Source organism: Tachysurus fulvidraco, chromosome 4 (assembly GCF_022655615.1).
Source record: "Tachysurus fulvidraco isolate hzauxx_2018 chromosome 4, HZAU_PFXX_2.0, whole genome shotgun sequence".
NCBI lineage: Eukaryota > Metazoa > Chordata > Actinopteri > Siluriformes > Bagridae > Tachysurus > Tachysurus fulvidraco.
Genome location: NC_062521.1, coordinates 11,094,566 through 11,112,814, shown reverse-complemented (window position 1 = coordinate 11,112,814; position 18,249 = coordinate 11,094,566). Strand labels below are relative to the sequence as shown.

The 18,249-nt window shown below is 39.5% G+C and overlaps 1 protein-coding gene across 2 annotated transcripts in view; it reads right to left on the bottom strand.

Moving 5' to 3' along the window:
* lrpprc (leucine-rich pentatricopeptide repeat containing) overlaps positions 1-13,505 on the bottom strand; it is a 46,703-nt gene extending 33,198 nt beyond the window's left edge. The window contains exons 1-13 of one of the 2 annotated variants that reach the window (XM_047812271.1): positions 13,281-13,505; positions 11,302-11,510; positions 11,005-11,127; positions 10,539-10,660; positions 9,383-9,441; positions 8,338-8,424; positions 8,134-8,260; positions 7,772-7,916; positions 7,423-7,580; positions 7,218-7,323; positions 4,955-5,062; positions 2,190-2,308; positions 1,044-1,137 (exon numbers count right to left, since the gene is read on the bottom strand). In XM_047812271.1, coding sequence (XP_047668227.1) covers positions 1,044-1,137; positions 2,190-2,308; positions 4,955-5,062; positions 7,218-7,323; positions 7,423-7,580; positions 7,772-7,916; positions 8,134-8,260; positions 8,338-8,424; positions 9,383-9,441; positions 10,539-10,660; positions 11,005-11,127; positions 11,302-11,510; positions 13,281-13,489 — 1,666 coding nt within the window. In that variant the 5' untranslated portion in view covers positions 13,490-13,505. The remainder of the gene's footprint in view (positions 1-1,043; positions 1,138-2,189; positions 2,309-4,954; positions 5,063-7,217; positions 7,324-7,422; positions 7,581-7,771; positions 7,917-8,133; positions 8,261-8,337; positions 8,425-9,382; positions 9,442-10,538; positions 10,661-11,004; positions 11,128-11,301; positions 11,511-13,280) is intronic. The other variant, XM_047812272.1, reaches the window with a different exon arrangement.
* Between the last annotated feature and the right edge of the window lie 4,744 nt (positions 13,506-18,249).

Genomic DNA, 18,249 nt, shown 5'->3' with positions numbered 1-18,249 from the left:
AAGAAAAATTGGTAACGTAAAAGTGGTGATGTTGAGCAGAATTACAGAAAAAGAGACTACCTGTAGGAGGTGGTGAGAGTTTAGCTGCACTGAAGCTGTGATACGACTCCAGTGAATGTGAACGCAACCTGTACTCAGGTCCACACTCGTTCAAAAAGTAACCCGTTTGTGCGTTTTAAGCCTAGATCATTAGTTTTCACAACACTGGGGAACATAGTGGGACACAGAAGAAGTGAGGAGCCTAACTTTGCATAATAGTAACAAAATAATAAGTAAATAAGTAAATAAATAATAAAATGGTGATGATACAAATGCACGATAGAATCAGAGAAATCATAAAACAGAGCAATCACAATCGGATTCAGACCGCACAAACCGTACGATTAGAGTGATTTCACAAATGTTCCACAACATTCAATGTAACCATCAGTGAATAAATATTATGACATCTTAGACTCTAGCTTACAGCATCTCATCAAAAGCATTAACTATGAGAGGGATACACAGAGGAGTACAGTGCGTGCAATCACGTCATGTACCGCTGAGCTGCACGCATTTGCCCGTAATGTACATCTCTGTGCAACAAAGCAGCAAAGCAAAATAAAAAAACGAGTCGAAAGCAACAAAGAAAAATCGAAATTATTTTATATTATGAGAGAAGAGAATATTAATAATTTAACAATTCTCGTTCTTTTTTTCCCTCATGCAAGTTAAAGCCGGTCGCTTGCTTTCTTGCACTCATTTACTAATCACTTAAAAGGCCTGATGAATGCCTGAGGGTTGGGACAAAACCATGTGTGTGTGTTTGCATTTTTGTGTGTGTCTGTGTCATACTTATGAGAGCAATTAGCCTGCAGGCAAAATGTCAGCTAGATCCTGGCATGTGTGTGGGGACATGCTGTGCTCACGGGGTACAGCAAGACTGCCATCTCAGTCAGGCCAGAGAACAAGAACTGACCTCTGATGTTAGTGTGTGTGTGTGTGTGTGTGTGAGAGAGAGAGAGAGAGACAGAGACAGAGAGAGAGGGGTCTTGAATACTCACACAGAGAGTAGAGTTCTGAAAGTCTCCCACTCGCTGCCACTGTTCGCACTTCTGCTGCAATGAAGTCATCAGTGTCGACTGCACAGCCAGCATCCTGTACCAGATACAGCAACATATGAACATACATGCAAAAGAAAGTTTACCCCCTTAAATACTTTGTTTGTTTGTTTTTCTAGATAGATAACTAGTTTCAGGTGACCAAAAAAAAAAAAAATACTGCTAAACTCTTACACATAACCAGATACAGAAACTAAAACAAGCATCTGATATTCTATCCCACGTTAAACAACAAGCCATATTCTATACACACTATTCTAGTTACATGGAGGCCACTTCTTTGCTGCTTTCTGTCTTAGGAAAACTCTCTTTTTCCCCCCCTCAGATTCACCTCGTGTTTGAACAAATTGAGAAGATTATGGTCACAAACAGTATTGGAATTATGGTGTTATGGAAACTGTCATTAATCATTCTTTTCTGTGTACACACACGCACAAGCACACATGAATTAAATATGAACCTGAACACTATGCCCCCAGAGAAATGGCAGCACTTTCAGCATGGTTTGTCAACTGACTTTGTCAGTTCCTCAACCTCAGCTAGATCATTCAAGTATGCCTTGATATGTGCATGTACAATTATTATTTGTCTTTGTTTTGTGTGTTATCCAAAATTTGGAGATATTTGTTTATACATGTCCGAGACATTTTAAAACAAAATTATTTCATTCTAGTTCCCAAAAGGTCAAAATGATTATCCTAACTGAAGCTACATTAACTCATGACCAAGCAGTTACTAAAGATGAATGAATAAATAAAGCTGTAAACACATTGTACACATTTGTGTTAATGAACCTGCAAGTTTCGTATCTGACTGAAATAATTGCATGCCCCTGACTTGTGTCTCCCATTGGATACCAGTCCCAATTTCCTCCTCTGTTCTTCACTAGATAACGTGTGAATCTTTCTGAACAAGAAAAAACATAACATGTTCATCCATGCATATAGCTCTCGATCTATCCATCCATCATTGATCCACCCACCCATAAATCTACATCTATCCATATACTTAATTCCATCCATGCACCTCATCCATCTATCTCTATCTATGTTTTTCTACCTATCTCTATCCATCCACCTAGGCCATTACCTTAATAGCAACACGAGCACTGTCCACTGAGGAGAAAGTAGGCAGCACGTAGGTGGAGTACGTGTCAACATCAAGATGAACGTTCAGCTCTTGCATGGCCTTCAGCACCTCCAGGGTACCTGAAGAAAATCAGAGCAATACATATATCTTTAATATGAAAGACCTCTCCGTGTGGATTGCTACCATGTACCCAGGTGATGATACTGTCTTGAACAAAAAAAAAAACACACCATCACATGTTAATATTAATCAGACAGCATTCTGCGTTTACAAGAGTCTTTCACCCAGATCTCCAGCAGTACCTTGTGCTCCAAGCTCAAGCAGGGCCTTAAACATATGGCAGAGCATAAACCACACGCATGTTTCTGTGTGTGTTGATAAGCGAGCGTGCAGATACGTCCACGAAAAGGCTTATAAGTGCATGAAGCACATGAACTAGCGATTTCCGCTGTTTACATTCTCCATCCAGGACTTCAGTGCTCTGGATCCCGACACCCTGGAGAAATGCATTCACCTGGCTGAACCTCGTACTCTCTCCCTCTCGCTGCACAGCTGAATAAAATATAAGAGGTGCTTTTATCTGCCATTAAACTCCACATCTGGTAAACATAAATGAACTGGGATATCCATCCCTCCATTTGACTCCCTCCATTCATGCTCCTTCACAGCAGGCTGCTTCTCCACTTTCAAGAAAAAGCCAACAGTTGAACAGACATTTCTTCCTCAATGGAACCTGAGAGCCTACCATCAATTCATTCCTGGTTTGTGAAAGGAGCACACCTGCTTTCCTTATTAATAATCCATAACCCCATTTCTCATCCATAAACGGGGCTCAAAGACCGTCAAAGTGAACAGGAACATGTGAATGGGGCTTGAAGGAGGAAAAGCAGCAGTATAGCCAAGCTGCCCGAATCAGCAGATTTCCTTTTTTTTTTCCTTTTGGATCTCAAGAGAGCATGCAAGTGGGCTTTTACACCATTAAAAGTTCAGCAAATTCTCTGATGACTTGCAGGTTTCATGACCAAACTACAAACGGAAGATGCGACCGAGATAGTAAAGATTCCCTAAACTGAAGAATACAGAAAAAAAGCAGAGTTCAAACATAAAATGTAGCTGTTAAATACATTGGGCTGACTCAAAAGACTGAGCTAGAGAGTAAAATATCCCCATCGACAAACTTCTAAAACGTAACACGACATGAGACGGAACGTTAAATCGGTCAGTTTAGCGGATCTAATGCAATGCTCGTCCAACTGCGTGCTGATGACATTGACGGTGATGTTTAGCGCCTTGCTTTATCAATATCTAAAGCAAATGGTGCAGCAGTGCTTTAGTATTATAAAAGCTTTTACAGCATCATTAAAAAGATCTAAAAATTGAAGGACATAACTGGTGTAATGCCACATTCACATGTACGGCGACTTACAGCCACAAAGCAACAAATCGTTTTTGTTCTTGTTCAATCTGGCGACATGAATGACGGCGAGCGTTGTTTGAGAAATTAGAGAAACTTTACGCAAATATGAAGCGAATTGGTGCACCAATGGGAGTGATTGACAAACAGCACATGCTGCTTCTCCTGCATGTCGTATGATATGATGCAGATATACAACAAACGCCAAGATCTTCAACTAGAATTTTTTCATTTTAGCAACTAAAGCATCGACTTTGAATACTAATTGCATTGTCGACTGATAAATATTATTACTACGGCAACCAGCAGTAGAAATGCTTATTGTACAGAAACAGTATGTGATAAAATCGCCGAGCGCAGGATGAACGTGACAGCTCGGTATTGCAGATCATGCATATTTTTTTGTCCTTGAAACCATCACATCCTCAGTATCTGAGCAAAACATCAGCTGAAATCAGTGCTGATGGGCTACGACTGCTTCTCATCTGGCTCAGGAGTTGAACAGGGCAAGATATAAAATATGCATAGAATCAAATGTAGAGGTAGAGATAGATAGAACCGGCAGATGACAAAAGGAAGTAGACGGTTCGTGTTTCCTTCTGTCTGACAGGCGACACAGGTTTAGGATGCGAGGAGATAAAAGCTGTCTGTGGGTGAAGAGGAAAGCCAGTGTGCGTTTCCTCACCCTGTGTCACAGGCAATGTGCCGCCTATGCTGATCCACACTGACAAGCGCTGTTGGCTAGCGGCTGCCGAGACAGCACTAGCATATGCTTCTGAAAGCCTGCCCAAATCCACACCTCATCAAAATGCAACTTTTTCTTCATCTTCTCTCTCTCTCATTACTTTATTTTAGTTAGGGGAGGAGGGGATACTCTGTGCTTGCCCGCTAGTGACACCTGTGGACGCAAAGTGACGTGGTGCTTAATATTTCATGGCCGTGCACAGCGGCGCACGTAATCCAAAGTGAATTCCCTCAGAGCGCTCACATTTACATGAGACCCAGTCACTCTGCATTCCATCATATGAGCTTTACCATGGAACTGCTTCTCTCTCTCTCTCTCTCTCTCTCTCTCTCTCTCTCACACACACACACACACACACTTTAGAGAGAGACTGCATCTTTCTTGGAGGCTGCTACCAGAAAATGAGTGTTTGCCTTTGCTTAATAACCCAATGATCTGTAGTCACCAAAAAATTAAATAAATAAAATATACTCACAGAATATACTTTCAAATATGACCAAAATATAAAACCGTGTATTCGGTCTTATGATTTAACAATTTAACACACTGGCAGATTTTCTTTCAAGCGTTTGTTTCATATAAACACTTCGTATTTTTGAAACTCACCTGGTGCGTTTTTGTCTTTCTGATGCTTGGTTAAAATCGGCCAGAAGTAATGAGGCCTGATGGGAAGTCCTTCTTCCTTCATTTTCTTCATTACCTCAACTACCATAGCTGTGTAGAAGAGAAGTGATCACAGATTTCGGGATTTTATACCTAGCACGAGGTCGGGACTATACAGGAAAACTAAATATGAGGCAGCACCAAGCTGTGCGCGCGCACACACACACACACGTCATATAATTAGAATATCATCAAAAAGTTGATTTATTTCACTAATTCCATTCAAAAAGCGAAACTTGTACATCACACACGTGGACAAAATTGTTGGTACCCTTCGGTCAATGAAAGAAAAACTCACAATGGTCACAGAAAATACTTTAATCTGACAAAAGTGATAATAAATAAAAATTCTATGAATGTTAACCAGTGAAAGTCAGACATTGCTTTTCAACCATGCTTGTAAAAAAAACTCATAGAACAGGCCTAGACAAAAATGATGGTACCCCTAGAAAAGACTGAAAATAATGTGACCAAAGGGACGTGTTAATTCAAGGTGTGTCCACTAATTAGCAGTCTACAATAGTCTAGGTGTCTAGGTGTCTACAATCTTGTAATAAGTCAGTGGGCCTAAATATAGGGCTCCAGGGTCACTGTGTTGCCTGGTGACATGGTGTGTACCATACTCGACACGGTGTGTACCATACTCGACACGGACTGAAGGAATCGAAGGAGAGTTGTCTCAGGAGATTAGAAAGAAAATTATAGACAAGCATGATAAAGGTAAAGGCTATAAGACCACCTCCAAGCAACTAGATGTTCCTGTGACTACAGTTGTGGGATTGTAGCCAACCTCCCTGGACGTGGCCACAGGAGGAAAATTTATGACAAATCATAACCCAAATGGTAACAAAAGAGCCCAGAAAGACCTCTAAAGGGATCCAAGGTGAACGTCATGCTCAAGGAACATCAGTGTCAGATCGCACCATCCGTCGTTGTTTGAGCCAAAGTGGACTACGTGGGAGACGACCAAGGAGGACACAAATCATAAAGCTAGACTGGAATATGCCAAACTACATGTTGACAAGCCACAAAGCTTCTGGTAGAATGTCCTATGGACAAATGAGACAAAATTGGAACTTTTTGCCAAGGCACATCAGCTCTATGTTCACAGGCGTGAAAAATGAAGCATATCAAGAAAAGAACACTGTCCCTAATGTGAAACATGGAGGAGGCTCTGTTATGTTCTGGGGCTGAAATCTGAAGACTATCAAGGGATTCTAGAGAGAAATGTGCTGGCCTGTGTCATAAAGCTTGGTCTCAGTCGCAGGTCATGGGTCTTGTAACAGGACAATGACCCAAAACACAGCAAAAAAACACAGAAAAGCTAAGAGGAAAAGTGGCCTTCTATGAGCCCTGACTTCAATCCTATTGAGCATCTTTGGAAGGAGCTGAAACACCCTTCAAACCAGAAACAACTGGAGCAGTTTGCTCATGAGGAGTGGGCCAAAATACCTGCTGAGAGGTGCAGAAGTCTCACTAACAGTTACAGGAATTATCTGATTGCAGTGATTTGCCTCAAAAGGTTGTGCAACAAAATATTAAGTTAGGGGTACCATCATTTGTCTAGGTCTGTTCCATGAGTTTATTTTAAATAATTCTTTTGAAGCATGGTTGAAAAGAAATGTCTGACTTTCATTGGTTAACATTTCATAGAATTTTTATTTATTATTACTTTTGCCAGATTAAAGTTGTCTGACCATTGAGTTTTTTCTTTCATTGACCGAAAGGTACCAACAATTTTGTCCACGTGTGTATATTCATTACACACAGACTGATTATATTTCAAATGTTTTTCTTTTAATTTTGATGATAACTGACAAATAAGGAAAATCCCTTAGATTTTAGTACATGTTTGTACTTTTTCAGTGTGCCCAGATTTCTAAAAATCCTTTCTTTGTATTGGTCTTAAGTAATATTCTAACTTTCTGAGATACTGAATTTGGGATTGTCCTTAGTTGTCAGTTATAATAATCAAAATTAAAAGAAAAACATTTGAAATATAAATCAGTCTGTGTGTAATGAATCAATATAATATACAAGTTTCACTTTATGAATGGAATTAGTGAAATAAATCAACTTTTTGATGATATTCCAATTATATGACCAGCATGTGTGTGTGGGTTTTTATATTTATATATATATATAAGCATACATTATATAGCACACATGCAAAAGTGCACACAACAAACCATATATGTGCACAAACCCGTGTTCTTGGACTCCAGAGCGCAATACAGCGTGAACTGCAGTGGAGATGAATGCAGGTTGGAATCCTTTAGTTGCGTGCAGTAAGCCACCAGCTTTTCAGGAGACTGTAACAGAATTACACAAACACCAAGGAAACTTTGTGAACACCAATGAAATATATTTTTTCAAAAGTAATAGTATAAATAGTGGCTGTAGGTCCTCACCTTATTCATGTTCACACAGTGACGGAGGAAGAAGTTGCCCATGTTTAGAGTTTCACCATCCTGTAACTCACTCTGTAGACCGGGGAAGGTTTTCAGTACAGTAAATGCTGTGTCCTCAAAGCCCTGGGTGATCAGACTCAAGCACAGGTTCATTGCATCTATGGACACACACACACACACACACACACACACACACAATTACATTTAGAAACTGCACATCAAAACATATAGTTCCCTATAGACATGCTATTTATTTGCAATGCCTCTCAATGCATCAAAATAATTAAAAGTAAAAGAATTGACAAACAAGTCTGAGGTGATCAGCTCTACAGGGCCAACATGTCTGTACCTGGCACGTAGCCTCTCTCATGTCGCATACACTCCACTATTTCAGGCACATACTGCTGATGGCCAGCTTTAGCCAGACTGAACACCACCTGCATCAGGTCTCTGTCCATCAAACTGACATCTTTGCTCTGTGCCATGTCCATAGTCTGGGTAAGATCCAAGAACACGATTAAACAATGATGCAGGATCAAACACACACATACAAAACTGTACTGAGTTAAAAAAAAAAAAATCAATTTAATAAATAAATAAACAAACAAACAAACAAATGTACAAAAACACTTTGCATAACCACACAGACACACACACAGTCAAACATGCACGGGGACCGACACACGGGGACCGACACACTAAACTTCTTACCTCTTTGATTTTGATCATGTTTCCCACTTCAGCATAAGCCACGAGTAAAGCGAGGTAAGAGTCCGGGCCCGGCTCAATACCTGCCCCTCTCATGACGGACAGGATGTTTTCTGCACTCTCCATGTCTCTGTGTGCAAAAAAAAAAGTTTATATTACAGAAAGATGAAAAAAAAAACAACCTCTCACTCACAGAAGACGACTCACCCTGCTCGGCTGTGACCCGTCACCAGAGAGTTGAACACCGCCTCTGTGATGGGTAAGTCTTTACTCTTCATGAAGCCCAGAATTTTACTGTAGACAAAAAGCGCTGGTCATGAAAGTCATGTAACTGCAAGCACTAGATTTTTCAACGACACGGCAAGCTGACTACAACCTTCGTACATGTTTGTACATGACATGGCCAAAAGTTTGACTATCACAGCTATATGTGCTTGTTGATCATCTTATTCCAGATTTAGTTTTTCTTCACTGTTATAACAACCTTCACTGTCTTCCACTCGGAAGGATTTCCAATAGATTTTGGAGCATGGCTGTGGGGATTTGTGCTCACGATGGTTAAGGAGGTCAGTGTTTCAGTTAATCTCAGAGGTGGTTCTTGTGGTTGAGGTCAGGGTTCTGTGAAGGACGTTCATACCATGTCCTTATAAAGTGATGTGACATACGGCTAAGTAAGGTGCCCCATACTTAGAATTTGTTCTCTGCATTTAACCCATCCAAAGTGTACACAGACAGCAGAGAACAAACACAACACCGTGAACACGCAGCCATTTATGCTGCGGCGCCCGGGGAGCAGTTGGGGGTTCGGTGCCTTGCTCAAGGGCACCTCAGTCGTGGCCGGCCCCAGACTCAAAACCACAACCTTAGGGTTACGAGTCAGACTCTCTAACCATTAGGCCACGACTTCCCTACTTTGTGCACAGAAGCATCCATTGACTGGAACAAATTTGAGCCTCCACTAAAAAGGGGCAGTTGTGGCTCAATCTGCCGCTGTTGGGCCCTTGAGCAAGGCCCCTTAACCCTTTCTGCTCCATGTGTGCTGTATCGTTACTGACCCTGCACTCTGACCCCAACCTCCAACATTGAAATATGCAAAAAAATAATTTCACTGTGCTGTAACGTATATGTGACAAAATAAAGGATTCTTTTGAAACTTTGTTTAAGCCTTAACATAATTTTGGCCAAAATATATGTAGCTTTAGTAGCTTAAAATAAAAAAAACAAACGTTCAGGGTGAATTGCAGTCTCTCACCTTGCACCTTCAATGTCTCCATTTTGACAGTAAGCTGCGATCAGTCTCTGATACGTCACCTGACAGGAGAGGCAAATTTTTATAGTTTTATAGTAAATTTTTACAACTTGTGCTGTAAAATTGATTGTAAGTCGAAGTTATACAAAAATCCCAAAAGAAAAATACTACTACAGCTGCTGCAGATGCTATGTTAAACTTAAGGCTCAGTGAATCTGATGCTACATACTTAGAAGTATGGAACGGTCTGTGGTAGGGCTGGGCGATAAAACGCTAACGATATGTATCGCGATAGACAAATGATCGATATCAATAAAAAATGTGTTCGATAAAACGTTCGATATTTTTTATTCTTCGTCGGATGAAAACAGAGGTTGCGAAACAAGTTTGGGATGCATTAACAAAAGGTACTTGCTCTCTGGTAACCTAGCAATGTTGGGAGTGACATGCTAACAGCCAATCATGTAACAGTATCATGTTTGGTTACGCCATATCGTTGTCTCCTGCTGGTGCTGGATTTCTCTTCAGTAACCGGCGACTGATGAGCAGAAAATGAGCTGCAGCGAGCGAGGAAATTGTAATAAAAGAGGAAAAGCTCGCCAGTATGGCAGTTTTTTGGATATTACAAGTCTGACTGTAGTCAGACCAATGTCGTCTGCAAATTATGCAAGACCGTTTCTCTGTTTATATTTATCACATCGCACTATTTTATCACACTTTATTAAGCATTTCTTACATTTTGCACCTTAAATGCTAAGAGAAAATACTTTTGTTTACATTAATTATTTGAGTTTTCCTGGTTGTTGACATTTCTGTCTTAATAACTGAGGGGATTATGATCAGAGGAAGGTTAAGTTTAAAATAAAAATGTTTAAATGTAATATATTTTTCTCCTGGTCCTTATTTTAAATGGGTCATAAAAAACATCAATAATTATCGATATTGACCTAAATGAAACACTGATATCGTGATGCAGTTTTCAGCCATATTGCCCAGCCCTAGTCTGTGGTGAACTCTGCTCTTAAAATGCACAGCCAACAAAAACAATAGATTATATCTAAACGAAAGCAGACCTGTATTCGCTTAAGGTAACTCATCCAGCTGGTACTTTCTTCTTCACACCTCTGTGAGTTTACAAATGTGTGAAAACTTCACTCACTCTGTTGGGCTGAACGTTGGCCGCTTCCATCTTGGCAAGAAAATCAGTGGGCGAGAAGCTGAACCCATTCTGCAGGTAGACTTTAAGTAGCGCATTGTAATGGCTTACATCATAAACGGCACCTGGAAAAGAAACCGCGGTCACACAAACGCCCTCTTGACAGACGAACTCAAAAGAACCGAGTTGCCACTGCTTGGGAAATCGCTTACGATAGTGTGAAGTTGACTACAAGATGTTTTTCTTACTCTTTTATGGGATATTTTCGATTTTTTACTGAGTAAACTCAAGTTAGCAAAAATATCTACTAAAAGAACAAGACTAGATCAAAGAAACAGCTTTACTATCTTCTGTTTTTATTTATATGTTTGTTTGTTTATTGGGGGGTAGTTTTCTGGATTTGAGAGTGATTTGAAAGTGCCTTGTTTACCTAGCAAGCTTACAGTGAATTAAGCAGCAAGCCTCTTACCCAACTCCTGCAGCTTCTCCCAGATGCGGTGAGCGAGCTGACTGCGTTCTTCAAGAGGCATCTCGGGCAGCAGAGAGCCGCAGCTCCTCAACAGCAGCAGGGCCTGATTAGCACTGGGGTATCCTACAGAGAAAAATCAGGTTTCAACAAAAAGCTCCAGGGCTTTTAAAAAAAGACTGACACCGTATCGGGCGGACCAAGCCGAACTAAAAAAAAAAAAAAAAGTACATCGTAAACAACATGTGATGTCTCACATCTTGTGTCTCACGTAGTGTGGAACATTTCCTACATCCGTACCTGTTCGGCAGATGTCATGAAAGATGCGCTGAATCAGCGTTTTGGTGACTCGACCGGTGCGTCGGACTGAGCTGTCGAGTTTAGCGAGAGCCCAGTCAAACTGCTGGGCCTGCTTGGTGCGCAAAGCGATGCTCGGTTCATCTTTCACCACACCTTGCCTCTCAGCAGCTGCACTGAAGCATCGCAGACTCGCAGAGGACCAAGGTGATCTGAAGAAGACGACGACTTTGTCAAATATACATTACACATAGAGATATCATTTTCTCCACGTACAAAAAAAAAAAAAAAAGCACAAAGTGATGACAGACTGAACATAAGAGGTGTTTTTTTTTAATCATTCATTTAGCCATTACTCATGTAACACATTCACAATATATATTTCTGTATAGAGAGATTAATCCTGACAGTCACAAAACAGCTTTACAGAAACGTATACATTCCGTTTATGAAGTTTCAACAGAACAGTTTTTACATTATGAACTGTTCCTTACCCAGTGGAAACATTAATACAAATTGTATAGAATGAGTGAGCAATAACATGTAGGATTTGGTCCTTAGTCTAATTGCGAGTCATTGGTGTGTTTTATGCCATCAGACAGAGCGTGTATAATAATGACCGACATCGTTGACACATTTTGTTTTAAATCCTACTGCCGTTTGCAGTAGAAGCTTGCAGAATAACAAGAACTGATTCGGTTATCAGGCGATCCCATCTGCTATATCAGCATCACACTGAAAATGAAAAATCATCAACTACAAACATTTAAATACAACTGTGCATGTGATGGGGAATGAATGACACTGACCACATGACATGCAAAACACACAACCGCAAACACCACTAATGGGCCCCTTAGTATGAATGAATGAATGAACGAATGAATAAATAAATAAGTATAAAAACACTACTAGTATCTACTGAAAACAAAAAAGGCTAGCAAAACACTAAATGAAAATCTCTATACAATCTGCAAAGTGTTTTTAGGAGTGTCGTAAAGGTCAATGTGGACTTTTTATAAACTCTGTCGTGCACAATATGCTTCTACTTGAGAAGTCTCAATTGTACCAGCTCCGATTGTCTTCCGTGCCATGAAGATTTTGGACTTCCACTGAGATGAGGTCGACTCTGTGAGGAATCCTGAGGCATCTAGAGATCTACCAGCTCCAGTTGGACTCTATATTAAAGAGGAGATGCCAAGTCCATGTAGTCTGTGAGGACAACAACCTCCTCATCAATACAACATTTATCAGACTGTATATTTATAATCACACCCTCCGGTGTCACCCATATGAGGATGAGGTTCCCCTTTGAGTCTGGTTCCTCTCAAGGTTTCTCCCTTCACCATCCAAGCGATTTTTCCTCACCACAGTCACCTCAGACTTCTTCATCGGGGATAAATACAAACACATTTAAATCTATCTAATATTAATCTTGAATTTTTCACTCTATTAATCTTTACATGAATCTTTTATATCATGTTTATGTTCTGTAAAGCTGCACTGAGATCATGTCCATTGTTAAAAGTTCTATACAAATAAATTTGAATTGATTTGAATTGAATTGAATTAAAAGTCAGGCCTGGGCTCAATCTCAGTGGCTCCTAACAAAAAAAAAATAAGTCTTTTTTCACAGTCAACGTACTGCATGTTAACAGAAGCTGCATGAGTTCAGGTGAAGGCCTGGGTTTAATCCCACATGGCTCCCTATGGGACTTATGACACACCACATTATATCATGACTAGTGAAACATGTGAGGTTTAATTCAACTTTGTTTTTCATAACAAGGCCCTGATATTAAACTCCTGAATGACATTTAAAATGAGCAGCTTTGACATACAACATCCTTTCCATCGGTTAAATCAGCTCTGTACGGTTTTGTCCCCAAAGCTCAATGACACCTCTGTGTGTCTAAACAAGCATGTAGCTAACATAGCATGTAGCTAACATAGCATGTGGCTAACATAGCATGCTAACTTACTTGCACGCGCACACAGACCTTAAAGAAATCTGTCCAGGACAAGCTTCTATTCCGCGCCCACCGGCTGTTCTGTTGTATAAACGATGTATCCGAGACCCGTGACTGTTTATCTGAACTCGGAGCAAAGGACAAGGTGAGAGTTTCAGCAGCCGAGTAGATCTTAAGAGCGCAGCCATGTTTAACCTGCAAAAAGAGTGGCAGAAGGACATCCGTACCACGTGACAGGCCATAGGGCGCTGGACGAGCCCATTAGACGCGATACAGGGGGGGGGGGGTAATAAATAGTAATAAATGTTCTTGGGTTAATGATTGCTGGTGAGAATCTTTTTATTTTTGACGAGTTAGTCATTTGAGATGAGTGTTACTTTACACTTGATGTTTATTTATCTTATATGTATTTGTGTGTACATTTAAACATTGCTACTACACTTCCACTGCGTGTCTTTATTTTCTTATTTATTAACACAGAGACAAAGTGTAGGAGGAAAAACATGGCGCTTTAGGCGACTTTAAAACATCTTAAAAACACCAATTCACTAAATAGTACAACTTATATGGTATTGTCGCACTTAGTAAGTACTATTCAATAGGACCCTTAGCTTTCTGACCACACACACACACACAAACATACACACATACATACACACAAACACATACACACACAAACAAACATACCTACTCGTATTCAAACACACACACACACACTTTATGGCCAAAAGTTTGTGGACTCCTGACCTTCACACAGATAGTTGCTTACTAATCATCCGCTTTAAGATTTAGTTCCCTATTTGCTGGAATCCTTCACTATTCTCTGAAAACTTTCCAGTAGATTGTACAGCAGGAGCATCATGGACAGTTTAACAGTCGATATCTGATTACAAACTGAATGGATTTGATTTGATTTACGTCCATATGACCACAGCCTGTAATTAGCTAAAACACAATCCAATCATGATAATCATTCATTGCAACCTTTTAGCCAACATGATCTTTGCAGGCAGCCAATTAAAACATTCGAAGTTTAATGAAGCTAAATAAAAAAAAGTTGATAAATTCAAAGCACTTCCTCTCAACAATTTTTTGTCCCTAACTGTAAACAACAAAACCCCCTCCCCCACTTTATTATTTTTTTCTTTACCACATTTTTCATAAAACTGCAACAAACAAGCCATGGTCCAGTAATGAACCTACAAAAGACTTTCTCTGTACATTAGTGTTTAACAAATATCTGTATCTATCTTTTTCCCAGTAATGCAATTTTTCAATTTTAACCAGAATGTGAGATTCTCCATAAATGTCTTAAAGTGATTTCTGTATGATTTAATGATGTAATGATGTTAGACATTACTGCAGGCCTACTTCTGAGTGATTTCATTTTGCTTATTTAGAGATAAAATGTATACAGTGTTGAGGTTGGAAGCTGATTAGCTCTAGCTGTGGTCATGTCTGACTGAAAAGGTCAGGCAGGTGGGGTGTTGCCAGGCCCAACCCGATGCCCACCAGGCCACTGTGTCTCGTGCCAGGCATCAGAGCCAGGGGGCTCCATCATGTCTGACAAATGCAGGCTGCGCTCGTTTTCAAAGTTGACACCAAGCACACAGGCAAGCAACACAGCACAACCCTCACAGCAGCAGCCAGCTGACAGACGACATGGAACAGGCACTGCCTGCCAGGCACATTTGTCTGGCTCCTACTGAGCAAGTCACCCGCTGCCCCAGACTGCCCCTGTCTGTCAGACCCTCGTCCATCACACCTCTCCTGCTGGTCTGTGAGCAGATTGGTCCGAGACTAAAGCAAGGCTTTTGGAATAGCATCAATGTGCATATAAGAAATTCATAATAAAAACATACAAAAATCAAGAATTTAGAAATATTTAAAACAAATTAAATAAATGTTCAGCCTTGTGTGTATTTAATATTCAAGTTTCTGCACTATTACTAGTTCTCTATTTAAATGTGATATTGATCATGTTAACTGCTTTGTACGAAAGCTGACCATTTTTTTCACAGTCATGTCTAATCTCTTCTATCATAGCATGACACTCGACAATTTAGAAAATTTCATGGAAAACAGGTCAAGTATTTGCACAAAAACGAGCGCACACTCAAGCATTTAAAGCAAAAGGAGACAAAACGAATACTGATCAACTCTGAAACTTATGTAAATAATTCAGAATAAATCAGGTTGTGTCGATAATATTTTTTTAGTGACAGTGTGTTTGCTTTATTAATCGCACTTATAAGCATGTGGAGCTCCGGGCCATGTTGATAGCAGATGATGAAGTGTAATTTCTTTGTAATTGTAGTTGGATGGAGTCTTTTCTTAATACTTTACTACACATCCGAGGGAAAATTCTGATACTTCTGATAGTTTAGTCTTGTTTTCAGTGTCATTGTGAAATTACTGTATGCTGGCTGTGTAAAAATAACAGCTGTTGTAGCTTCATCTGGGTGTGTTTTTATAGCACTGTTATATACAATATAATGGCAGCTCAACACATCTGATTGGACAGAATTGGGCAGGGAAATAAAATGTGTTATTAGAGAGAGAATATAAGGATATATGACATTTTTAATTAAAACTATTCCTGCAGAAGCAATAGTTTTTAATTTTATTAACTGATATAGTTTTTTAATTTCATTAATTTCATAATTTCATTAACTGTGCCTGAAACACAGTGAAATGTCTCCACCCCCTGGATATGAACCTGGACTCTGCCTATGTAGGAGGATCTGGGTAAGAATCAGGCCTATAACCATGCCCTGGACTTATTCTGCAGTGAGGGGTTATTAAATAACCTAATGTTGTCACTAAGATATCTAAATATATGAACTTGGCTATTATGGGACATTCAGTGCTACATAGGGTGATGTGGCTATTTGTTGTTATTGTGTCTTTGTGTATAACGGCCAAAAGTTGTCGACACAAGACCATCACATTCACATGTGGTTTTTCCCCAAACTGTTGGAGTTTTCATGAATGACTTAGAATGCTGTAGCATTAAGATTTTTTCCTGAAGAGATCCAAACTGTTCCAAAATGAGGTTTATAAGAAGATGGTTTGCTAAGGCTGGAGTGGAATAACTGGAATGATCTACACAGAGACCCAACATCAACCCCACTGAACATTTTTGGAAAGAACTGAAACAAGAAACTTTGCACCAGACCACATCCCCTAACATCAGTGACTAACCTCTTGCACAATTCCCCACAGCCACACACAGAGATTAGTTTAACAATTCAGTTCAATTCAATTCAATTTATTGTATAGGGCTTTTTAACAACTAAAATTTTCTCAAAGCAGCTTTACAGCTTTACAAGTTTAAAAAGAAATGATTATTTATCTCTAACAACTTTCCCTAAGAGCAAAGGGGAAATTAATCCATATTAATGCCCATGGTTTTGGGATGGGATTTTCAATGGTCAGGTGTCCACGTACATTTTGCAATGTAGTCTACTTAATAATAATAATAATAATAATAATAATAATAATAATAATAATAATAATAATAATAATAATAATAATAATAATAATAATAATAATATCAATTAATTTAATTGAGCTGTACTTATTTAGTTCTAAATCATTACACATTTATCCCATTGCCAGAAGACAAGAAGGCTTCAGAGGTCAAGTGCCACTTATCCCACTAGGGTGTTTTTACATTTTGAGAGACTCTCACACTCCTAAAACACCAACCGAAAGAATGTTTCCAATCCCTATATAGCTTGTAGGCGTGTCCCCACAGACATCGTTAATATTTTATACATTTTATATATACAAAAATGAACAGGAGCAGAGTCCAATGAAACCTAATGAATTGCTAGTGAACCAGTCTGTAGGAGCGTTCTGCTCTCCGGAGTAGAGGGAATCTGCACTCTGTCGGAAGCATGTGCTTTCTCGACAGCAGCGAGAGCTAAAAGCAGGGTGCTCAGGAGAGGAAACATCTCAAGGTCACTAAATTATAAAGGAGTGAAGAGAAGGTGAGCTGAGCACTGAAGCTCCTTCTTCCCTCCCGTTCTTTTTTTTTTTTTATTGCTGAATGAAATGCCAGAACTTTTTCCAACAGCATGAATGCATTTGTAAGCAATCTTTTATTCATCATGCTAATCTATTATTTACTGATTAGATCCACTTCTCTACTTAAGATTTTTGCTGCTCTTTTATATTTCCTGTGCTCATTTTTCAAATCGGTGGTAGAAATATGGCATAAAAGTTTAAGTGGATTATGGCATTATATTTAACGGCACAGTTTGACCAGTTCCAGCAACCTGGATTTGAAAGTCTTTGCTATCTCTGTATGTTCACTCATCATTCAAGACATGAAAATAAAACCAGGCTTCTGTTTGTCTCAGCTTTAACCTGTTTGCCTTCAGTTTACATTCCCAACAATTGATTTAGTCATTCAATTCAATTCAATTAAATTCAATTCAAGTTTATTTGTATAGCACTTTTTACAATTAACATTGTCTCAAAGCAGCTTTACAGAACATAAACATAGAACAAAATGTTAACATAAAGAATAATATAAAGATTAATAGAATGCAAAATTCAAGATTAATATTAGATAGATTTAGTTCAAAATGTGTATGTATATGCAAGTCTGAGGTGACTCAGGCAGCAGTGGCAAGGAAAAACTCCCTAGGTAAAGGAAGAAACCTTGAGAGGAACCAGACTCAAGGGGAACCCATCCTCATATGGGTGACACTCTAGGGTGTGATTATAAATATACAGTCAAACAAATGTTGTATGGATGCAAATGACCACATGGAATACACATCTCCTCTTTAGTATCGCAGAGTCTAACTGGAGCTGGTAAATCTCTAGATGCCTCAGGATTCTCAGAGTCGGCCTCATCTCAGTGGAGGTCCAAAATCTTCATCGCACGGAGCTGGGACAATTTCTGGATGCCTCGGGATGGGTAGAAAGAGAGAAGCAGTGGAGTGGAGGAATTAACATATCTGCTGTT